The 25,772-nt window shown below is 48.7% G+C and overlaps 1 protein-coding gene across 6 annotated transcripts; it reads right to left on the reverse strand.

The window, feature by feature from the left end:
* Nucleotides 1–8,030: 8,030 nt before the first annotated feature.
* On the reverse strand, nt 8,031–24,881 carry mogat3a (monoacylglycerol O-acyltransferase 3a). Of its 6 annotated transcripts, none has more exons than XM_061066504.1 (9): nt 24,584–24,872; nt 14,577–14,755; nt 14,373–14,433; nt 12,208–12,351; nt 9,090–9,220; nt 8,858–8,901; nt 8,642–8,732; nt 8,365–8,469; nt 8,031–8,255 (listed from the first exon to the last, which is right to left on the reverse strand). In XM_061066504.1, the coding sequence occupies exons 1-9, from the start codon at nt 24,675–24,677 to the stop codon at nt 8,178–8,180; spliced, it is 927 nt and encodes a 308-aa protein (XP_060922487.1). In that variant the 5' UTR covers nt 24,678–24,872; the 3' UTR covers nt 8,031–8,177. The 6 variants fall into 6 exon arrangements, with proteins under 6 accessions (XP_060922487.1, XP_060922484.1, XP_060922485.1 ...); XM_061066501.1 differs by having other exon boundaries at nt 8,361–8,469; nt 24,584–24,870; XM_061066502.1 differs by lacking the exon at nt 24,584–24,872 and adding an exon at nt 14,999–15,060 and having other exon boundaries at nt 8,361–8,469.
* Between the last annotated feature and the right edge of the window lie 891 nt (nt 24,882–25,772).

Here is a 25,772-nt window from a genome sequence, read left to right on the forward strand (position 1 = left end):
TCTCCTCTTCCTCTTCTCTTCTCCTCTTCTCTCTTTCTCTCTTCCTCTCATCTTCTCTCCTCCTCTCTTCCTCCTCTCCTCTCTTCCTCTTCTCCTCTCCTCCTCTCTTCCTCCTCTTCTCTCCTCCTTTCTTCCTCTCCTCTTCCTCCTCTCTTCCTCCTCTCATCTTCTCTCCTCCTCTCTTCCTCCTCTCCTCTTCTCTATTGCCCCCTCTCTTCCTCTTCCTCTCCTCTTCCTCTTCTCTCCTCCTCTCCTCTTCTTCTCCTCCTCCTCATGACCTCAGATTAGGATATGGTTGCCATGACAACATCATTGGGAGCATCACAGATTCTTTGTTCTGTCACTCACCTGAGCTCGTGCGCGCCGGTCCAGCGGCGCGTGCCTCCGCTCATAGCGTCTGTCTGTCTGATTGTCTGTCTGTCCGATTGTCTGTCTGTCTGTCTCTCTGATTGTCTGTCTGTCTGTGTCTTTGTCTTCATGTATGAATCAGTGGAGCCGTCCCCGCCCCTCTGTGACACGAAGAGACCGAGTCCCGGTTCAAACCTTACCTGACACCCGGAGACCTGCCTGTCTCTCTCCCTGCCTGTCTCTCTCACTGCCTGTCTGTCTGTCTGACTGTCGGTTGATGTCGGTGTCAGCAGCAGAGAACAATGTGCTAGGCGGCGGCGGGGGGGGGGGTCATCCTGTGTTTCCTCTTCCTCTTAAAGGGGCAGCATCCTCAGCAGGCAGGAGGTCTCACTCTGTCACAGAGCGATGATATGACGTCACACTCTCACTCTCTCTCACACACACACACACACACACTAAACCAGCTCACGGTTTCACCTCAGAGTGAGACCTCTACTCACACACACACATATCTGTCCGAGCAGTTGTACAGCGGATCATCCACGAACCAGAAGGTTGGAGGTTCGAGAGATTTGTGAAAGAGATAATCTGAATGAAAGTGAGAATGAAAACAAAATGTTTTAATAGAGAAGTTTAAACTGTAAAGATTCTGAGGACAGCTCGTGGACGGACGTCTTGTCGTCATCAGCATCAGTGCTGTTGCCATGGTTATCTCTAGTGTCAATTCTGCCGGCCAATCAGAGTGCAGGATACTAAAAAAAACATCCTTAATACCACATCATGTTAATCCTCTTTTGTTTTTCAGACTTTATTTGTGTGTTTGTTTATTTCTGTGTGTGTGTGGCGGGGGGGGGGGATTAAAGATTTAAGTGTATTCTCTCATCAGTTTTTTTATTGCTGTATATTCGAATCAAAATAAGGTTTTATCGTCAAGCAGGTTTAATCATAACAGGATATATAAGTTATAAAGATATACCATGTAAAAATAACATAAACACCAGGGGAGGGGCTCTATGGGTATGTCACCATCATCATCATCATCGTCTTCACCATCATCATTATCGTCTTCTTCACCATCTTCATCATCATCACCATCTTCATCTTCACCATCATCTTCATCATCATCACCATCTTCATCTTCATCATCACCATCACCATCACCATCATCATCACCATCTTCATCTTCACCATCATCATCATCTTCACCATCATCATCATTATCGTCTTCTTCACCATCTTCATCATCATCACCATCTTCATCTTCACCATCATCATCTTCATCATCATCATCTTCATCATCATCACCATCATCATCATCATCATCATCTTCATCATCACCATCATCATCTTCACCATCACCATCACCATCATCATAATCACCATCATCATCATCATCATCATCATCATCACCATCACCATCAACATCTTCATCTTCATCTTCATCACCATCACCATCATCATAATCACCATCACCATCATCATCATCATCATCATCATCATCATCATCATCATCATCATCATCATCATCATCATCATCATCATCATCATCATCATCATCATCATCGTCATCACCATCACCATCTGCATCTTCATCTTCATCACCATCATCATAATCACCATCATCATCATCATCTTCATCATCACCATCATCATCATTATCGTCTTCTTCATCATCTTCATCATCACCATCATCATCCTCACCATCTTCATCATCATCATCATCATCATCATCATCATCATCATCATCATCATCATCATCATCATCATCATCATCATCATCATCATCATCATCTTCATCATCACCATCATCATCATCATCATTATCGTCCTCTTCATCATCTTCATCATCACCATCATCATCATCATCATCATCATCACCATCATCATCATCTTCTTCACACAAAACATCTCCCGTTGTCACGGTTACCACCATTCATTAATATGATCATCAGTCTATTAAACTTGTTACCACGGCAACACGCAAAGGTGAGCAGTTCATAGTCAATGCCTAAATGATTAGAGTGTCAGTGTGTAGTTGTGTCTCAGTGTGTGTGTAGTTGTGTCTCAGAGTGTGTGTAGTTGTGTCTCAGAGTGTGTGTAGTTGTGTCTCAGAGTGTGTGTAGTTGTGTGTTCTCAGGTTGTGGTTCTCTCTCTCCAGCTCCTTGTTCTTCTTCTGCAGTTCTGTGATTGCTTCTCTCAGAAGCTCCACCTCCTCCCTCACGGTCACCATCAGGTGAGTCTTCACCAGGTCCTACACACACACACACACACAAACACACACACACACACAAACACACACACGCACGCCAGACACACACACACACACACACACACACACACACACACACACACACACACACACACACACACACACACACACACACACACACACACACACACACACAGACAAACAAATAAATAAATACACCAACAAACAGTTACATTGCAGTTGATTCCAACTCACCATGGCTCGTTCAACTTTACTGTCGATGGCAACCAGACTGTCACAGGAAGACCTGAGAAGACAGACAGGTGAGTGAGACAGGTGAGACAGACAGGTGAGACAGACATGTGAGACGGACAGGTGAGACAGACAAGTGAGACGGACAGGTGAGACAGACAGGTGAGACAGACAGGTGAGACGGACAGGTGAGACAGACAGGTGAGACGGACAGGTGAGACAGACAGGTGAGAGGTAGACAGGTGAGAGGTAGACAGGTGACACAGACAGGTGAGACAGACAGGTGAGACAGACAAGTGAGACGGACAGGTGAGACAGACAGGTGAGACAGACAAGTGAGACGGACAGGTGAGACAGACAGTTGACACAGACAGGTGAGACGGACAGGTGAGACAGACAGGTGAGAGGTAGACAGGTGAGAGGTAGACAGGTGAGACAGACAGGTGAGACAGACAGGTGAGACAGACAGGTGAGACGGACAGGTGAGACAGACAGGTGAGAGGTAGACAGGTGACACAGACAGGTGAGACAGACAGGTGAGACGGACAGGTGAGATAGACAAGTGAGACGGACAGGTGAGACGGACAGGTGAGAGGTAGACAGATGAGAGGTAGACAGGTGACACAGACAGGTGAGACAGACAAGTGAGACGGACAGGTGAGACAGACAGGTGAGACAGACAAGTGAGACGGACAGGTGAGACAGACAGTTGACACAGACAGGTGAGACGGACAGGTGAGACAGACAGGTGAGAGGTAGACAGGTGAGAGGTAGACAGGTGAGAGGTAGACAGGTGACACAGACAGGTGAGACAGACAAGTGAGACGGACAGGTGAGACAGACAGGTGAGACAGACAAGTGAGACGGACAGGTGAGACAGACAGTTGACACAGACAGGTGAGACGGACAGGTGAGACAGACAGGTGAGAGGTAGACAGGTGAGAGGTAGACAGGTGAGACAGACAGGTGAGACAGACAGGTGAGAGGTAGACAGGTGAGAGGCAGACAGGTGAGACAGACAGGTGAGACAGACAGGTGAGACAGACAGGTGAGAGACAGACAGGTGAGACAGACAGGTGAGACAGACAAGTGAGACGGACAGGTGAGACAGACAGTTGACACAGACAGGTGAGACAGACAGGTGAGACAGACAGGTGAGACAGACAGGTGAGACAGACAGGTGAGTGAGACAGACAGGTGAGACAGACAGGTGAGACAGACAGGTGAGACAGACAGGTGAGACAGACAGGTGAGACAGACAGGTGAGACAGACAGGTGAGACAGACAGGTGAGACAGACAGGTGAGAGGTAGATGGAGAATTAGATGTGAAATATTGCATTCAACTTTCTTTGATTTGAGTTTCAGCTGTTGACGACGTTGCTACAGATAAATTATATATTATAATTATGTTTATACCTTTTATCTAATATATGTAGTGAATCATGACGTTAAACTTACGAAGTTCTCAAGGAAATGTTTTCAAAAATCAAAATGTGCTAATTAGAATTATTTTAGCTCTGATCAATAATTGAATCAAACGTGGGATCAGATTTTAATGACGATGCTCGGTGTCAGCCCCGCCCTCTTTGCTGGGTTGCCATGGTTACCTGTGGCAGAACACCAGCAGTGACATCATGGTGGCTTCTGAACCCGGCCCATTGGGAGGAGCTTTATTAGAGATTGACCAATGAGGACGAGGAGGCGGGGCGGACATCAGGGTCATGTGATGCGATTGGTTGCAGCCCCTGGGCTGTACCTCAGTGATTGGTTGAGCTGAGGGTGGGGTTGGCTTGGTACCCGGCCAGGACTCTCTGACCCCTGACCCCTGACCTCGGATCTTTCTACGATCTCGTAAAACAACAGGTGTCTCTGGTCGCTTAGCAACAAGCTGCAGAGTCCTAACAGGGAGGGGCGGGGTCGACGGAGGGCGACGATGAGAACGAGGATTCGCTCCCAGGTCAGAGACGGGAGAAGACGACTTCGCACGACCAAACATCTTCAGCCAATCACAGCCCACCATCAGACGTGATCCTCCAATCAGACGTCAGACATTGCAGGGACATCCCGACCAATGACAACTCAGAAGAAAATGTAAATATCCAATCAAACCACAAAATGTCCAAAAATCCAAGACCAGTTATCCTTTGTTAACAGAAAGTTCCTTTAGAAGAAGAAGTTGAGATGATCCATGATTGGCTGTGTCTGTAAACGAGGTTTTCATTTGGACTTCTCCTCTCTCTCCCACACACACTCTCTGATTGGCTGCTGTCTCATTCCAGCTCCTGCCCACTCACTGTCGTAGCCAATAGGAACGTGGCGGTTCTGCCCACACACAAACAGAGCTTCATTCATTCACACACACAAATAATTTTTCTGGAAAATCTAAAAACTGAGGTCATTTTAGATTTCACATAATTTAAGATCAATCAATGATGTCATCTACTCTAGAACAAGAAGTGAAGTGACGCTCGATATCAGATTGCAAGATTTAATTCAAAGAAGGAAAGTGATACAAAATATAAAAGCACAGTAGTGTTAGTGTAAGATTTAATTAAGTCTTACACTGTCAAAGTTTTCTAAGTTAAAAAAAGACAAATTTTCATTTAACAGAGACGAACAAGACAATTAAAAAAAGTTTAGAAAGGTTAACTGAACTTTATTTTAAAAACTTTATTAATCTAAACAGATTCACTTAAAGAATAGGCTCTGAATGAATGGGTCCAGTGTTCACACACAAACACACACACACACACACACACACCACACACACACACACACACACACCACACACCACACACCACACACCACACACACACACACACACACACACACTGCTGTGAACAATCAGTCGATTGTGGATTGTGTGTGTGTGTGTGTGTGTGTGTGTGAATAAAATGTTCTTCTGACATGATTCTGTTTTACAAACAACAACAACAACAACAGAGGCCAGAGCTCTGTACTATGAAGCAGGATTTGCGGTTATCAGATTAACTTCAGGTTTAATTCATAGTTTTCCATTTAACGGAGCTCGTTCCCTGGTTGTCGTGGTAACTCACCAGGTGAAGTTGGAGATAAGAGATCAAACAGTCTAAAGCTCCGCCCACTGACCAATCCCTTCCTTTGAACCATGACATCATGTTCTTAGAGGATCTGGTGTGGTTCGACTCTCTGAGGAGGACCAGGGTCTTCAGAGGAGGACCAGGGGGACCAGGACCAGGGTCTCTCTGGGACTTGAACACTCACAACAGTGACTCTCCACTGTTGTGTGGTGCACACTCTCCTTAAAGGGACGGATAAGGGAAGTTTAAATCAACGTCTGGTTGGTTCAGTTGATCTCTGACTCACCCAGAACATCTCAATATCTCCAGACTCAAGGCTCTTATATACTTCTACGTTCTCCGTTTCTCGGAGAGGGCTCCACGGCGGGCGAAGAGTCTTTTTGATTTTTACTAATCCGACCACTGTACGTAGAAAAAAATTCACGCGTCACATTAATCGTAGAATCGTAGTTGTTTATTGTGAATCAGGAAGTTACAGGTCCGGAAATGACGTCGAACAGAAATGACGTCATACGGAAATTATGTCGTTAGCGGACCAATCACAGCCAAGAGCTGTTGGTCGGGTCTCCGACACAACACGTAGAAGTTATAAAAATCAGACCTGTACGAAAAGCTGTCCGTAGCGCTCGGAGAGGGCGTTTCATGACGGAGGGGGCGGTCTTATCTGTCCGTTTTTTCAAAAACGCAGAACCGTAAATTGGCCTTCATCCTGTCACCAAGACACCAAATGCTCTCAGTCAGCTTCCTGGAGACAGGTCCATGTGTTTTTATTGAGTAGTGATGTCAGAGGATTCCACCACAGTGTGTGTCCTCGGAGACAGTGTGTGTCCTCGGAGTCAGTGTGTGTCCACATCATGGGATTCTCACGTTTCTCATCAAGAGGCCTCTTCACTTCACTTCGACACACACTCGTCTTGTTAGTAAACAACAGGTTACAGAGTTATTTATCTCATTCACACACGTGATTATATTGTGGTCACCGGATATTTTTACAGTGTCACCAGGGGGCGGTGTAACTTACACAATGACACAATCCCACATGTTTTAACAGCTGTTCTTCCTGAATTTAGCAGCTGTAACTGTTTCTTTTACTCTGGATGTTTGTTCTCCTTTTTCTCCTCCATTTTTATTATACAATATCCTCGAAAAATATGAGGCTCTGCTGTCAGTCAAACTGTCAATGTCTGTGATTGGTAATATGCAGTAAACCCCGCCCCTTTCGTGTGCACATGCACAGATCTTGATGAAGAAAACCTAATTCAGCAAGTTGATAACCAGCATCATGTGACCACAGCCTGAGTGTGATGGTTAGGTTGTATTTAACGTTTGTTTGATTCATCAAAACGAACAGATATCCTGAATGTTGAACCAGCTTCGTAGAACAGACCCTGAACTACGGAGCTGGTTCAACGTTCCAGGTTTAAACTCAGGTGAACGAGGGAAGGTGGGTTAACAAGCCCTGGTTCAGCTACTGTGTTAAACAGTTCCATAAAGCTGGCTAAGTGTTAGGGCTGATAAGCATCTTAATGTTCTAAGATTCTAAATGCTCAAAATGTTTTTTAGCTTCTTAAGGCCCCTCCCCCCCCTTGTTTTCGATGGTTATCTCGCTCCTTGAAACCGAGTCACAAGAGGAAGTGGTTGAAACCTTCCCCTACGAACTGGGACAAGAAGCCGAAAACCAGACGCGTAAAACAGACGACAGTTTTGATGTCATTGTAATAACATTGTTGAGATCTTAAATAAAATACGGGATTAACATGCAAAACACCAGGATACTGTCTCTCAGCTTGCTGGTGATTCGCAAGGCATTCTGGGTACCCTTATGTTTGAAGTCCCCCTATACTAAAAAAGGTTCTAAAGGAGGAGTGGGGAACCTTTTTTCTATCGAGGGCCATTTTAAGTTGAGTTGCTCGTCACTGTGATGTCACAGCAGACACCTGTGTGTTACCTTAACAAATTGATGATCTAATAACAATCCTCACTTGTTTACCTTTAATTTAAGTTTAGTTTCACTTTGTAGTTTGTCTTTTTGAAGCTCTTTTGATAAAGGCATCAGTGAAATTATATATAATGTAATGATATGTAAACACCGAGACATTGCACCATGAAAACTCTGCTAGCACTGTAGCATTGTGTTAGCATTCCCAATTAAAATCAAGGCCACTGTGGACAGCTGTTTATTGACAGGTCGTGTGCAGGTGATGACATGTGACACACGTGTCATGTGAAGGTCATTTGAATGTGAGGTGCTGGTCGTCGTTGAAGCCGTAGGTGTGTTTGTTTTGCTCAAACAGGTCTTTGAGACACGTCAGATAAACTTGATGAAGACTCTCGATGTCCTCGCTGCTGGGACAAGATGTCTGGGCGACCGAGATCGGTTTTCCCACTGAAATAATAGCGAGAGAGAGAGATGTAGTGGAACCACAATGAGAAACAACTCAGACTCCAACCGGTGCTTACTGGTGCTAACACTACAACAAGGACAACGTACCTACGGTGTGGATGGACTTCCTGTACGGCATCAGGCCGAGGCTGTACTGGAAAACTCCTCTGGCATGAAACAGAGGAACTGCAAATCCCAAGATGCTCTGCAGCTGGTTCTGTGGACACAGAACTACAAAGTGATAATCCCATAATGATAATGATAGAATCACAACAACCAGGCATTAGCCGCAAGCTAACAGACTAACAGGCTGTGTGGTAACTTCTTATATATATATATCAAATATATTAAACTTATAATGTACCAAATATAAAGAGTTGAACTCTGACCTGTAGCGTCCTCAGATTGGAACCTGAAGGATTCTTTATCTGATCAAACAACTCGTTTTCTCCAAAAGAAAAAACTGGAACCAGCTGAGCCCTGCGCACACACAAACACACAAACACACACACAGACAGGCACACAAACACACACGCACACTCACACAGTCGGTGTAATGTTGATAGCCCCGCCCCCTGATCTCAGATGTGATAAGCTCCACCCACCCATGTCTCAGAGCCAGTTTGATGAAGCCCTTCCTGTTTTGCACCTGAAAAAAAAGCATAAAATTGTCAAATCTAAATATAATATTTTATTAGTTGTTCACATCAAATCTTCAGTTTATATATAATTATATAAGTATATAATACATTTATATTTAATGAATTTATATAATCTATGAATTTATATAATAAATTCATAAATATTATAATTATATCTGAATGAAGTGACAGGAACCTGCAGCGTCAAAGATCCGGGTCGAGCGTCCAGAGACTCTGGAGCTCCGCCCACCGCGATGACAGCAACATTTCCTCCTTCAGGACGACTCACAAGGTGAGACAGGCTGGACTTAGAGCTCGACACCAGACCTGAGAGACAGACAGGTGAGAGACAGACAGGTGAGAGACAGACAGGTGAGAGACAGACACAGGCTGGACTTAGAGCTCGACACCAGACCTGAGAGACAGACAGGTGAGAGACAGACACAGGCTGGAGTTAGAGCTCGACAACAGACCTGAGAGACAGACAGGTGACAGACAGACAGGCTGGACTTAGAGCTCGACACCAGACCTGAGAGACAGACAGGTGAGAGACAGACAGACAGGCTGGACGTATAGCTCGACACCAGACCTGAGAGACAGACAGGGGAGAGACAGACAGGGGAGAGACAGACACAGGCTTGACTTAGAGCTCGACACCAGACCTGAGAGACAGACAGGTGAGAGACAGACAGGTGAGAGACAGACAGGTGAAAGACAGACAGGTGAGAGACAGACAGACAGGCTGGACTTAGAGCTCGACACCAGACCTGAGAGACAGACAGGTGAGAGACAGACAGACAGGCTGGACTTAGAGCTCGACACCAGACCTGACAGACAGACAGGTGAGAGATAGACAGGTGAGAGACAGACACAGGCTGGACTTAGAGCTTGACACCAGACCTGAGAGATAGACAGGTGAGAGACAGACAGACAGGCTGGACTTAGAGCTCGACACCAGACCTGAGAGACAGACAGGTGAGAGACAGACAGGTGAGAGAAAGACAGACAGGCTGGACTTAGAGCTTGACAGCAGACCTGAGAGACAGACAGGTGAGAGACAGACAGGTGAGAGACAGACAGGTGAGAGACAGACAGGTGAGAGACAGACAGGTGAGAGACAGACAGGTGAGAGACAGACAGGTGAGAGACAGACACAGGCTGGACTTAGAGCTCGACACCAGACCTGAGAGACAGACAGGTGAGAGACAGACACAGGCTGGAGTAGAGCTCGACACCAGACCTGAGAGACAGACAGGTGAGAGACAGACAGGTGAGAGACAGACAGGTGAGAGACAGACAGGTGAGAGACAGACAGGTGAGAGACAGACACAGGCTGGACTTAGAGCTCGACACCAGACCTGAGAGACAGACAGGTGAGAGACAGACAGGCTGGAGTTAGAGCTCGACAACAGACCTGAGAGACAGACAGGTGAGAGACAGACAGACAGGCTGGACTTAGAGCTCGACACCAGACCTGAGAGACAGACAGGTGAGAGACAGACAGGTGAGCGACAGACACAGGCTGGACTTAGAGCTCGACACCAGACCTGAGAGACAGACAGGTGAGAGACAGACAGACAGGCTGGACGTATAGCTCGACACCAGACCTGAGAGACAGACAGGGGAGAGACAGACAGGGGAGAGACAGACACAGGCTTGACTTAGAGCTCGACACCAGACCTGAGAGACAGACAGGTGAGAGACAGACAGGTGAGAGACAGACAGGTGAGAGACAGACAGGTGAGAGAGACAGACAGACAGGCTGGACTTAGAGCTCGACACCAGACCTGAGAGACAAACAGGTGAGAGACAGACAGGTGAGAGACAGACAGGTGAGAGACAGACAAACAGGCTTGACTTAGAGCTCGACACCAGACCTGAGAGACAGACAGGTGAGAGACAGACAGGTGAGAGACAGACAGGTGAGAGACAGACAGACAGGTGGACTTAGAGCTCGACACCAGACCTGAGAGACAGACAGGTGAGAGACAGACAGACAGGCTGGACTTAGAGCTCGACACCAGACCTGACAGACAGACAGGTGAGAGACAGACAGACAGGCTGGACTTAGAGCTCGACACCCGACCTGAGGGACAGACAGGTGAGAGACAGACAGGTGAGAGACAGACAGGTGAGAGACAGAGAGGTGAGACAGGCAGGTAAGAGGCAGACAGGTGAGAGACAGACACAGGCTGGACTTAGAGCTCGACACCAGACCTGAGAGACAGACAGGTGAGAGACAGACAGGTGAGGGACAGATAGGTGAGAGTAACAGACAGACAGGTGAGGGATACAGACAAGTGAGAGACAGACAGGTGAGACAGGCAGGTACGAGACAGACAGGTAAGGTATCAACAATCACTGTGATGTTCTGAAGCCTCTGTTTAAACGTTGTGTTCAGAAGTAGCCATATTTGGAGGAGTGGGGTGGAGCCTGACTGAGAGCTGGAGGACACACCCACCTACACCTGCCACCTGCATCCATTGGGACGGTACTATCTGTCAATCACACTGTGGTACCCCCCCATAGACCCGGTGCTTTATGGTCTGTTTGACTCTAAATGATCATAATTCACTAAATGATCATCAGCTGTTTGAAGAAGACTTGAAACTAGAGACTGAGACAGAAACTCCTGAATGTTTACTGTCGTTAGAAAGTGAGAAGTCACTTTCTATAGAAACTACCAGAGGAGTCGCCCCCTGCTGGCCTCACTTCCTGAAATCAGACTCTACATTTATTTAGATATAATATAAATATATGTATATAATATATAAACTGTTTCTTGGTTAAACCTGAGCTGTCACAGACTAAACCAGCGTTGAAGATCAGAGAGAAAGCAGAGCTCTCACTCTGAGTAAAAAGAAGAAAGTGTCTGAGTCACTGTGATGACGACTGATCGCCTCAAGATTAATGATCAAACTGATCGATCGCTGCAGCTGCAACTCAAGTGAACCGCATGAGGGGGGGGGCAGCCAATCAGAGAGCACCTCTCTGCCTCCTCCTGCACCGACCTGTCAGTGTTTACTCAGATCAGCTGATTGAGAACGTCAGACGCTCTGATGACACATGTGACCTTTACTCTAAATACAAGTTTCATAACATCAACAGTTTTTGTTTAATCACATCGAGATGATGAAGTCAGACAGACAGACAGACAGACAGACAGACAGACAGACAGACAGACAGACAGACAGACAGACAGACAGACAGACAGACAGACAGGCAGACAGACAGACAGGCAGACAGGCAGACAGGCAGACAGGCAGACAGACAGACAGGCAGACAGGCAGACAGACAGACAGACAGCTGTGTACCTCCACTCATGATGTATTCTCTGAACAGAGGAACCCGGAACCAGAACGGCAACATCAGCAGGTGAGACGTCAAACCAGGAAACAGACGAGAGAATCCTGTGGACTCGGTACAGAAGTTACCAAACGCCCCCGCCACCAGAACACCTGAGAGACAGACAGGCAGGCCGTGAGACAGACAGGTCAACACAGCCACCACAACACCCGAGAGACAGACAGGCAGGCCGTGAGACAGACAGGTCAACACAGCCACCACAACACCTGAGAGACAGACAGGTCAACACAGAGAGACAGACAGGTCAACACAGCCACCAGAACACCTGAGAGACAGACAGGCAGGCCGTGAGACAGACAGGTCAACACAGAGAGACAGACAGGTCAACACAGCCACCAGAACACCTGAGAGACAGACAGGCAGGCCGTGAGACAGACATGTCAACACAGAACGACAGACAGGTCAACACAGCCACCAGAACACCTGAGAGACAGACAGGCAGGCCGTGAGACAGACAGGTCAACACAGCCACCAGAACACCTGAGAGACCGACAGGCAGGCGGTGAGACAGACAGGTCAACACAGAGAGACAGAGAGGTCAACACAGCAGCCACCAGAACACCTGAGAGACAGACAGGCAGGCCGTGAGACAGACAGGTCAACACAGAGAGAAAGACAGGTCAACACAGCCACCAGAACACCTGAGAGACAGACAGGCAGGCCGTGAGACAGACAGGTCAACACAGAGAGACACCTAAGAGACAGACAGGCAGGCCGTGAGACAGACAGGTCAACACAGAGAGACACCTGAGATACAGACAGGCAGGCCGTCAGACAGACAGACAGGTCAACACAGAGAGACAGACAGGCAGGCCGTGAGACAGACAGGTCAACACAGCCACCAGAACACCTGAGAGACAGACAGGCAGGCCGTGAGACAGACAGGTCAACAGCCACCAGAACACCTGAGGGACAGACAGGCAGGCCGTGAGACAGACAGGTCAACACAGCCACCAGAACACCTGAGAGACAGACAGGCAGGCCGTGAGACAGACAGGTCAACAGCCACCAGAACAACTGACAGACAGGCAGGCAGGCCGTGAGACAGACAGGTCAACAGACACCACAACAACTGACAGACAGACAGGCAGGCCGTGGGACAGACAGGTCAACACAGAGAGACACCTGAGAGACAGACAGGCAAGCCATGAGACAGACAGGTCAACACAAGGAGACACCTGAGAGACAGACAGGCAGGCCGTCAGACAGACAGGTCAACACAGCCACCAGAACACCTGAGAGACAGACAGGCAGGCCGTGAGACAGACAGGTCAACAGCCACCACAACAACTGACAGACAGGCAGGCAGGCCGTGAGACAGACAGGTCAACACAGAGAGACACCTGAGAGACAGACAGGCAGGCCGTGAGACAGACAGGTCAACAGCCACCAGAACACCTGAGAGACAGACAGGCAGGCCGTGGGACAGACAGGTCAACAGACACCACAACAACTGACAGACAGACAGGCAGGCCGTGAGACAGACAGGTCAACACAGAGACACCTGAGAGACAGACAGGCAGGCCGTGAGACAGACAGGTCAACAGCCACCAGAACACCTGAGAGACAGACAGGCAGGCCGTGGGACAGACAGGTCAACAGACACCACAACAACTGACAGACAGACAGGCAGGCCGTGGGACAGACAGGCCGTGGGACAGACAGGTCAACACAGAGAGACACCTGAGAGACAGACAGGCAGGCCATGAGACAGACAGGTCAACACAAGGAGACACCTGAGAGACAGACAGGCAGGCCGTCAGACAGACAGGTCAACACAGAGAGACACCTGAGAGACAGACAGGCAGGCCGTCAGACAGACAGGTCAACACAGAGAGACACCTGAGAGACAGACAGGCAGGCCGTGAGACAGACAGGTCAACACAGAGAGACAGACAGGTCAACATAGCCACCAGAACACCTGAGAGACAGACAGGCAGGCCGTGAGACAGACAGGTCAACACAGAGAGACACCTGAGAGACAGACAGGCAGGCCGTGAGACAGACAGGTCAACACAGAGAGACACCTGAGAGACAGACAGGCAGACCGTGAGACAGACAGGTCAACACAGAGAGACACCTGAGAGACAGACAGGCAGAGAGAGTTTCTCACCATGTGGGTGAAAACCAAAGATGTAGTTTTTCCTTGGATCCAGATCAACTGTTTTAATCAGCTGCAGAAACAAATCAATAATCAATAAATAACTAATAATGGTTTATCAATGTTCAACAATGGATATTCAATAATAAATAATAAGTGATGAAAAATCTGTAATGATTAATCAATGATCCATAACAAACGATCATCAGCTCTGACCGTCAATGGAAAGTAATCTCTGAAGTAATCCCACACGACCCAGCTCCTGACCCAACGTGACCTCCGACCTCCACTGGTGGGCGTGTCCCAGTCCAACCACAGCCAACCAGAATACAGCAGGGCCAGCATCCACCAATCAGAGAGAGCCAGCAAGACAAACACTGCCAGGCAGCACTGAGCTGAGGGAGAGACAGACAGTGAGAGAGAGAGTGAGACGGAGAGGGAGAAAGACTGAAGAGGAGACAGAGAGAGACAGACAGGTACAGACAGACAGGTACCAGGAGCCAGGAAGTAAAACAACCACTGTAGAACAGACAGACAGGTACAGTCAGGTACAGTCAGGTACAGACAGACAGGTACCTAGGGCCAGGAAGCAGAACATCCACTGTAGAGCAGACAGACAGATACAGACAGACAGGTACCTAGGGCCAGGAAGGAGAACATCCACTGTAGAACAGACAGACAGACAGGTACCTAGAGCCAGGAAGGAGAACATCCACTGTATAACAGACAGACAGACAGACAGACAGACAGACAGACAGACAGACAGACAGACAGACAGACAGACAGACAGACAGACAGACAGACAGACAGACAGACAAGTACAGATACAGACAGACAGACGGGTACAGTCAGGTACAGACAGACACCTAGAGCCAGGAAGGAGAACATCCACTGTACAACAGACAGACAGACAGACAGGTGCAGACAGACAGACAGACAGACAGACAGACAGACAGACAGACAGACAGACAGACAGACAGACACAGACAAGTACAGATACAGACAGACAGACGGGTACAGTCAGGTACAGACAGACAGGTACCTAGAGCCAGGAAGGAGAACATCCACTGTACAACAGACAGACAGACAGACAGGTACAGATACAGAAAAAGACAGACAGATACAGACAGGTACAGACAGACAGGTACAGTCAGGTACAGACAGACAGGTACCTAGGGCCAGGAAGGATAACATCCACTGTACAACAGACAGACAGGTACAGACAGGCAGGTACAGAGACAGACAGGTACCTAGGGCCAGGAAGGGGAACATCCACTGTACAACAGACAGACAGACAGATACAGACAGACAGATACAGACAGGTACAGACAGACAGGTACAGTCAGGTACAGACAGACAGGTACCTAGGGCCAGGAAGGAGAACATCCACTGTACAACAGACAGACAGGTACAGATACAGACAGACAGGTACAGACAGACAGGTACAGAGACAGACAGACAGGTACAGACAGGTACAGATACAGACAGACAGACAGACAGGTTGTTACGGACCTATAAGAAATGGCTCGTGAGGCCCGGAACACATCAAATAAACGAATCAGAAACAACTGTTGCCACTAAATAATAACAAATGTTTATTGGTTGAAACAAACAAATATTTAGAAAGGCAACAAACCAAAAGGGTTGGAGGTTCCCGGCCAAAACAAACAAAAGAGAGGGGAACACTGAGCCAGCCATCGGCCGTCGAAGTCAGTGTTCACCCCCGAACTAAGTCTGCCTAAATAACCCACTACCTAAATGAAAGAAAAAGGTTATCCGAAAACAGGACTACCGGGAACCCCCGAACCAACTACCAACATAACAAAAGCTCAAAAGGACTTCTGGCATGGGGGAAACCGGAGCCTCGGTCTCCTCACCCGTTCACCTGCATGGAAGAATAGAGAGCGAGAAAGAAATTCACAGCCTCCTTAAGTCAGCTACAGCTGACGAGGTGATGAGTCTCACCTGAGGACTGGCTGCGTGGAGAGAGAGAGAAAGGTGGAGAGAGGCACAAACACACACACATTCTCACACAGAGCCCCACCTCCTGGCCACACGTAACACCCCCACCCAGAGCTTGTGAATAGCCGGGGGCAAACGTGAAGACCAGGGAGGAAGGAAAAAAAAAACAACACATTCACAAGACCTAACACCGTGACAACGTGTCGGCCAGGACGTTGTCCCGCCCCTTCACATGCCGAATGACCACGTTAAAGGACTGCAGGAAGAGAGCCCAGCGCATTAACCTCTGGTTAGTGTTCCGCATCTGATTCACAAAAACTAAAGGATTGTGGTCCGTATACACAACAGTTGGCGAACTCGCGGAACCCACATAAACTTCAAAGTGGCTCAGCGCCAGGACCAAGGCCAACGCCTCCTTCTCAATAGTAGAGTACACGCGCTGGTGTTTGTTGAACTTCTTGGAGAAGTAAGAGACGGGATGTTCAACCCCGTCCCCCCCCTCCTGAAGCAGAACAGCACCCGCACCCGCATCACTGGCATCAACAGACAGTTTAAATGGACGATCAAACACAGGGGCAGACAGGACTGGGGCCGTAGTCAACAAAGCCTTAATACAGTCAAAAGCACGCTGACAGCCCTCAGTCCAGCGAAAACACACCTTCGGGCTCAACAAGTCAGTGAGGGAAGCAGCTACCGCAGAAAAGTTCTTACAAAAACTACGGTAGTAGCCCGCCATCCCCAGAAACCGGCGCAATTCCCGCCGTGAACGAGGGACAGGGAAAGAAAGAATAGCCTCCACCTTGGAGTGCACCGGCCTGACTTGGCCCCGACCAACCACTTTGCCCAAATAGGTCACTGTCGCCTGGCCAAACTCGCACTTAACAAGGTTTAAAGTAAGATTGGCGTCACGCAAACGCCCAAACACAGAATACAGCTGCTGAATGTGCTCGTCCCAGGACCCAGAATACACAACAATGTCGTCCAAATATGCCTCACAACCAGAAAGACCAGACAACACAATATTCACCAGCCGCTGAAAAGTTGCTGGCGCATTACGCATGCCAAACGGCATCACAGTGTACTGAAGGAAAGCGTCTGGAGTCACAAAAGCAGAAATTTCTTTCGCCCGAGGAGTCAGTGGCACCTGCCAATATCCCTTTAACAGGTCAAGTTTGGTTACATACTTGGCACCGCCAACATTATCCACACAATCCTCAACTCGGGGAAGAGGATAACAATCAGGCCTAGTGACTCCATTCACTTTCCTAAAGTCTGTACAGAACCGGTCTGAACCATCAGATTTCATAGCCAGCAGACAGGGAGAACTCCAGGGACTACAGCTGGGTTCAGCAATACCGTGGCCCAACATGTAGTCCACCTGCTTCTGCAAGCGTGCACGTTTTTCTGGATTCACTCTGTAGGCATGTTGTTTAATCGGAAACGAATCTCCTACTTCAACATCATGTTGCAGCACCTGGGTCTGAGAGGGCACATCAGAGAACAGTGACATATGTGAACCAATCAAACGGACCACATCCTCACCCTGAGACGGAGGCAGATGCGAAACACAACCATCAAGATTAACCAGCAGTTCAGAGTTCTTCAAACGCCCATGAACAACAGCACTGGACAAGGCAACGACATCACCATCAAAATCCAACTCCTCAGACTCCGGCAAATCGGCACCGGACAGCTCCACAGCCGCCTCACCCTGATCAATCACTTCAGCACCGGACAGCGCCACAGCCGCCTCACCCTGATCAATCACTTCAGCACCGGACAGCGCCACAGCCGCCTCACCCTGATCAATCACTTCAGCACCGGACAGCGCCACAACAGATTTCAATACAACAGGGGAGGGTGAAACAGACCCTCGCTCCAGATAGGGCTTCAACATGTTGACATGACAAAGCCGACTTCGCCTCCTGCGGTCCGGGGTCGCGACCACATAGTCACGAGCGCCAACCTTCTCCCGGACAACATATGGCCCAGTGTAACGTGCCTGTAACGATGAGCCAGGAATGGGCAACAGCACCAACACTTTGTCCCCTGGGCTGAAGCTACGGCTCTGCGCATCTTTGTCGAACCAACGCTTCATCTTGCCCTGGGCAACAACCATGCTCTGTTTAGCCAGCTCACAAGCACGATGAAGTTTTGAACGAAAATCACACACATAGTCCAGCAGATTCTGTGGTTCTGCACTACCAACCCATTTTTCATGTAGCAATTTAAGCGGACCGCGCACCGTATGGGCAAACACAAGCTCAGCAGGACTGAAACCCAGCGACTCCTGTACCACCTCACGCACAGCAAAGAGAAGCAGGTGGACACCCTCATCCCAATCCTTACCATACTCGAGGCAGTAAGTGCGCAGCATAGATTTTAGGGTCTGGTGAAACCGCTCAAGCGCACCCTGACTCTCTGGGTGGTACGCGCTGGAATGACAATGAGAAATGTCAAGCTGCTTCACCACCTGTGCAAAAACCTTAGACATAAAATTCGACCCCTGGTCCGTCTGCACCACCCGTGGCAAACCAAACAAGGAAAAAAACTTAGTCAACGCTTTAATGACTGCAGGGGCGGTGATCCTCCGCAGAGGAATAGCCTCAGGAAAACGAGTGTTAACGTACATAATGGTCAGGAGAAACTGATGACCCGCCTTTGTACGGGGAAGAGGCCCTACACAGTCTACGATAACACGTTCGAAAGGCTCCCCTACAACAGGAACCGGATAGAGTGGAAACGGGGGAATGGTTTGATTGGGCTTACCAGAGAGTTGACAGACATGGCAGGTCCTACAGTGCTGACGCACATCGGCTTTAAGACCCGGCCAAAAAAAACAACGCAACACTCTATCATATGTCTTATTTACCCCAAGATGGCCAGCCAGAGGATTATCATGGGCCAGCTTCAAAACTTCTGGTCGAAACAGCTGTGGAACTACAACTTGCTTCACAACCCCCCAATCCTCTTGAAAACCCAAACGCAGTGGCAGCCACGCACGCATCAGCACCCCGTCCTTCAAGAAATACCTGGGACACCCACCCCCATCATCATCATTCAAACCCACAGCCGCAAAAAGAGAAACCAGCGTGGGATCACGCTGCTGTTCGATAATAAGCTGTTCACGTGACATGGACAATTTAACATCTGAACTGTCCAATATAGAAAGGGGAGATGGCGGGGGAAAAGGAACCGGGCCTGGGGAGGGAAGAGAAACCGGGTCTGGGGAAGGAAGAGAAACCGGGTCTGGGGAGGGAAGGGCTGGTAACACTGACGAACCGTCCCCAGCCATAAAACTGTCACTCAATTCTACTTCCTCATCACCGGACTCAGGCTGCAGCTGACGTTGCTTTGCTGCCATGGCACGGGTAATGGCGCAGACAGAAAACACCCCTGGGAACTTTCTCACCAACTCATCTGAACATCCAGACCGGGGAACAGCTGTTACTTCAGGATTAAGCAGGACCTTCCCCCCCGCTAAATCGTTCCCCAGGATGAAAGACACCCCCCGGACAGGAAATTCATCACTGACACCGACAATAACAGGCCCCGTAACCAACTCCGAGTCCAGGTGAATGGTGTGCAAAGGAATCCCCACAAACTGCATCCCAAACCCACGGACTAACGCAGCCGAGTCGGTTGAAGATTTCTCAGACAGAGGCAACACTCCACTCAAAATGACCGACTGAGAGGCTGCACTGTCCCTCAGAATAACGACAGGGACTTTCGGGCCTCCCGCAGTCAGCGAGACCGCCCCCTTCATGACGAAAGGCAAAAACACATCATCAAGCTCCGGAGACTGCCCAGGATGAGAGCGTGAGAGAGATGAACTGGGAGCACTAGGAGACTGACTCAATGAGCTTTCGGTTTTTAACAAATTAACAGCTTTAGGAGGCTTGTCCCTATTGTTCAAAGCAAAACAGTAATTAACTGTATGGCCACGCTTCTTGCAAAAGGAACAAACCCTGTCACTCTCCTTACCCCCTCCACTCTCCCTACCCCCTGGCCTTACACTCGGGCCACTCCACTCTCCACTCACCTTCTGCGTCACAGGGGGCCTGGGCGCAGAGAAGCTGCGACCCAGGGAGGACTGTGGCTTATCATAACTGTCCCTATGAGTCAAAACGTATTCATCAGCAAGTACCGCAGCCCTAGAAATTTCTAGCACGTTACGGTCATTAATGTGTGTCACAATTCGTTCAGGCAAACAATTCTTAAAGTCTTCCAGCAACATCAACTCACGCAAGCCAGCGAAATCAGAAACCTTCATAGAGCGACACCAACGATCAAATAACACTCCCTTCTCATGACCAAACTCCACGTATGTCTTCTCATACGACTTCTTGAGACGACGGTACCTCTGGCGATATGCCTCGGGCACTAACTCGTAGGCCCTCAGCACCGCCTCTTTGACATGATCATAATTCAGGCTCATACCAGACTCCAAAGACGCGTAGGCATCCTGGGCCTTTCCCGTGAACACACATTGTAAAAGCAACGGCCAAAACTGCCTAGGCCACTCCAGGGTCTCAGCTACACGTTCAAACAGGGTGAAATATTTGTCAACATCTTTATCATTAAAAGACGGAACGAAACGGATGCATCTACCTATATCAAAACCACTGGCGGCAGGAGGGGGAGGAGAAGGAGGTGCATGCTGTAACTCCAGCTCCTTCAGATGCACCTGCCTCTTTGTCTCTTCCTCCAGCTTCCGCACCTCCAGTTCACCCAACAGCTCCTTCTCCCTCAGATCCAGACGGCGCAACTCAATCTGCAGCTCCAATCCCCTGAGACGAGCCGCTTCATCCACATCTGACCGTGACTCCACCCCCTTCATGACCGCTTCACTCAAAAGACCCTCTTTATACAACACAGACAGCAGCTCAGTTTTTATAGCCTGCTTCTTCATCTGCTTAGTCACCGTAACTTTAAGAAAACTGGCCAGAGAAATTAACTGCTCTTTAGTGCAAGAACAGAACTGCTCCATCGTCGGATGAGCAACAAACTCCTCAGCACTAAACGCCATGACGAGACTGGCCACACTGATCAGACCAGGGCGAGAGGAAAAAAAACAAAAAAAACAGACCGCTCACCAACCTACTCCCTCAAAAATACCACCCAAGAGGGCAAAACACAGCAGCACCAAAAAGAAAACCATGGTGCACAAACGTGCCGGCCGAAAAAACACTGGCAACCACACTAGGAAGTCCAAGCCAACAAACTCTGTCAGTGACGACCAAGTCACACCACAAAATCAACTAGACACGGCCTATCACAATAGACACGGCACTCACAGTTGGAATCAACAGAAACACTGAAGACCCAACATGTGATCCCGGACGAGCCCCCAAATATGTTACTGACCTATAAGAAATGGCTCGTGAGGCCCGGAACACATCAAATAAACGAATCAGAAACAACTGTTGCCACTAAATAATAACAAATGTTTATTGGTTGAAACAAACAAATATTTAGAAAGGCAACAAACCAAAAGGGTTGGAGGTTCCCGGCCAAAACAAACAAAAGAGAGGGGAACACTGAGCCAGCCATCGGCCGTCGAAGTCAGTGTTCACCCCCGAACTAAGTCTGCCTAAATAACCCACTACCTAAATGAAAGAAAAAGGTTATCCGAAAACAGGACTACCGGGAACCCCCGAACCAACTACCAACATAACAAAAGCTCAAAAGGACTTCTGGCATGGGGGAAACCGGAGCCTCGGTCTCCTCACCCGTTCACCTGCATGGAAGAATAGAGAGCGAGAAAGAAATTCACAGCCTCCTTAAGTCAGCTACAGCTGACGAGGTGATGAGTCTCACCTGAGGACTGGCTGCGTGGAGAGAGAGAGAAAGGTGGAGAGAGGCACAAACACACACACATTCTCACACAGAGCCCCACCTCCTGGCCACACGTAACACAGGTACAGTGAGGTACAGACAGACAGGTACCTAGAGCCAGGAAGGAGAACATCCACTGTAGAACAGACAGACAGACAGACAGGTACAGATACAGACAGACAGGTACAGACAGACAGGTACAGTCAGGTACAGACAGACAGGTACCTAGGGCTAGGAGGGAGAACATCCACTGTACAACAGACAGACAGACAGACAGGTACAGACAGACAGGTACAGTCAGGTACAGACAGACAGGTACCTAGGGCCAGGAAGGAGAACATCCACTGTAGAACAGACAGACAGACAGACAGACAGACAGACAGACAGACAGACAGACAGACAGACAGACAGACAGACAGACAGACAGACAGACAGACAGACAGACAGACAGACAGGTACAATCAGGTACAGACAGGTACCTAGGGCCAGGAAGGAGAACATCCACTGTAGAACAGACAGACACGTACAGACAGACAGACAGACAGGTACAGACAGACAGGTACAGTCAGACAGACAGGTACCTAGAGCCAGGAAGGAGAACATCCACTGTAGAACAGACAGACAGACAGGTACAGACAGACAGACAGACAGACAGACAGACAGACAGACAGACAGACAGACAGACAGACAGACAGACAGACAGACAGGTACAGTCAGGTACAGACAGACAGGTACCTAGGGCCAGGAAGGAGAACATCCACTGTAGAACAGACAGACACGTACAGACAGACAGACAGACAGGTACAGACAGACAGGTACAGTCAGACAGACAGGTACCTAGAGCCAGGAAGGAGAACATCCACTGTACAACAGACAGACAGACAGGTACAGACAGACAGACAGGTACAGACAGACAGACAGACAGACAGACAGACAGACAGACAGACAGACAGACAGACAGACAGACAGACAGACAGACAGACAGACAGGTACAGACAGACAGACAGACAGACAGACAGACAGACAGACAGACAGACAGACAGACAGACAGACAGACAGACAGACAGACAGACAGGTACAGACAGACAGACAGGTACAGACAGACAGACAGGTACCTAGAGCCAGGAAGGAGAACATCCACTGTAGAACAGACAGACAGACAGACAGGTACAGACAGACAGACAGGTACAGACAGACAGACACAGACAGACAGGTACAGACAGACAGACAGACAGACAGACAGACAGACAGACAGACAGACAGACAGACAGACAGACAGACAGACAGACAGACAGGTACAGACAGACAGGTACAGTCAGGTACAGACAGACAGGTACCTAGGGCCAGGAAGGAGAACATCCACTGTAGAACAGACAGACACGTACAGACAGACAGACAGACAGGTACAGACAGACAGGTACAGTCAGACAGACAGGTACCTAGAGCCAGGAAGGAGAACATCCACTGTAGAACAGACAGACAGACAGGTACAGACAGACAGACAGGTACAGACAGACAGACACAGACAGACAGGTACAGACAGACAGACAGACAGACAGACAGGTACAGACAGACAGACAGACAGACAGACAGACAGACAGACAGACAGACAGACAGACAGACAGACAGACAGACAGACAGACAGACAGACAGGTACAGACAGACAGACAGGTACAGACAGACAGACAGACAGACAGACAGACAGACAGACAGACAGACAGACAGACAGACAGACAGACAGACAGACAGACAGACAGGTACCTAGGGCCAGGAAGGAGAACATCCACTGTAGAACAGACAGACAGACAGACAGACAGGTACAGTCAGACAGACAGGTACCTAGAGCCAGGAAGGAGAACATCCACTGTAGAACAGACAGACAGACAGGTACAGACAGACAGACAGGTACAGACAGACAGACACAGACAGACAGGTACAGACAGACAGACAGACAGACAGACAGACAGACAGACAGACAGACAGACAGACAGACAGACAGACAGACAGGTACAGTCAGGTACAGACAGACAGGTACCTAGGGCCAGGAAGGAGAACATCCACTGTAGAACAGACAGACACGTACAGACAGACAGACAGACAGGTACAGACAGACAGGTACAGTCAGACAGACAGGTACCTAGAGCCAGGAAGGAGAACATCCACTGTAGAACAGACAGACAGACAGGTACAGACAGACAGACAGGTACAGACAGACAGACAGACAGACAGACAGACAGACAGACAGACACAGACACAGACAGACAGACAGACAGACAGACAGACAGACAGACAGACAGACAGACAGACAGACAGACAGACAGACAGACAGACAGACAGGTACCTAGGGCCAGGAAGGAGAACATCCACTGTAGAACAGACAGACAGACAGACAGACAGACAGGTACAGACAGACAGACAGGTACCTAGGGCCAGGAAGGAGAACATCCACTGTAGAACCGCTGCAGTCTGAAACCTCCTCCGCAGCGGAACGTTCATCGGAGCGAACTCGATCTTCATGCCGGCGGTCGCGCTCCCTCGCCCGGCTTGGAGCGCGGCGACGTCCCGGTGTCTGTGCCTGTCTGTCGCTCTGCCTGTCTGTCGGTAGGTGAGCAGCTCGACTTCCTGATTGGTTGAAACAAACTTGAATTAAATCTTTATTCAGTTTGAACAAACTTCACAGACAGGCTGCACGCGCCCACCTCTGCACATGCGCACGACAGAGTTTCCTCTCAGCCAATCACAGCTCGTGACGACACACGACTGAAGAGGCGCGTTCATGGAGAATGAAAAACATTCGAACATTTAAATATGAGGAGTGAAAACATATATACAGTCTATGGTGAAAACATGAGCTGGTGCATCAAAGATCCCTAACTACAAGACAAAAGCTATCATCTTAAATCACTCTGAAATGCAGAGAACACATCAAAACCCTGAATACCATAATTAAACCTGATAGATGTCCTGAAGCATCACAGTGGGCTGCTCCACTGAAATATAATGATGTGGCACTGATGAGGGTCAGCAGTAGATCTGTGATGTGGAGCTGATGTGATGCAGGCTCGGGTTCTGAGGTCCTGAGATTCTGAATCAGCTCTGAGGTCCTGAGGTTCTGAATCAGCTCTGAGGTTCTGAGGCTCTGAGGTTCTGAAGCTCTGAAGCTATGAGGCTCTGAAGCTCTGAGGTTCTGAAGCTCTGAGGTTCTGAGGTTCTGCAGCTCTGAGGCTCTGAAGCTGTACTTAGTAGCAATCAGAACTTCCTCACTGCAGATCAAATAACATTGAGGTTACTGTAGAAACAGTGAGTATTATGAGTGTGAGTATGAGTATGAGTATTACAATGATAAGTTAGAAGGCATAACAAGTTTACACAGACGGATCAAAGGATCCAGAAACAGATGCAACCGGTTCTGTAGTTTCTGAACCAACAAATCAAGAGAACATCAAATCACTGAAGACTAACAGAATGTTCTGAGTGAGGCCTCACAGTCTGCTCTATGAGGAAGAAGAAGAAGAAGAAGAAGAAGAAGAAGAAGAAGAAGAAGAAGAAGAAGAAGAAGAAGAAGAAGAAGAAGAAGAAGAAGAAAACAAAAAAGTTTGTTCGTTTTTAGAA

This window comes from Limanda limanda, chromosome 22 (genome assembly GCF_963576545.1).
Source record: "Limanda limanda chromosome 22, fLimLim1.1, whole genome shotgun sequence".
NCBI classification, from domain to species: Eukaryota; Metazoa; Chordata; class Actinopteri; order Pleuronectiformes; family Pleuronectidae; genus Limanda; species Limanda limanda.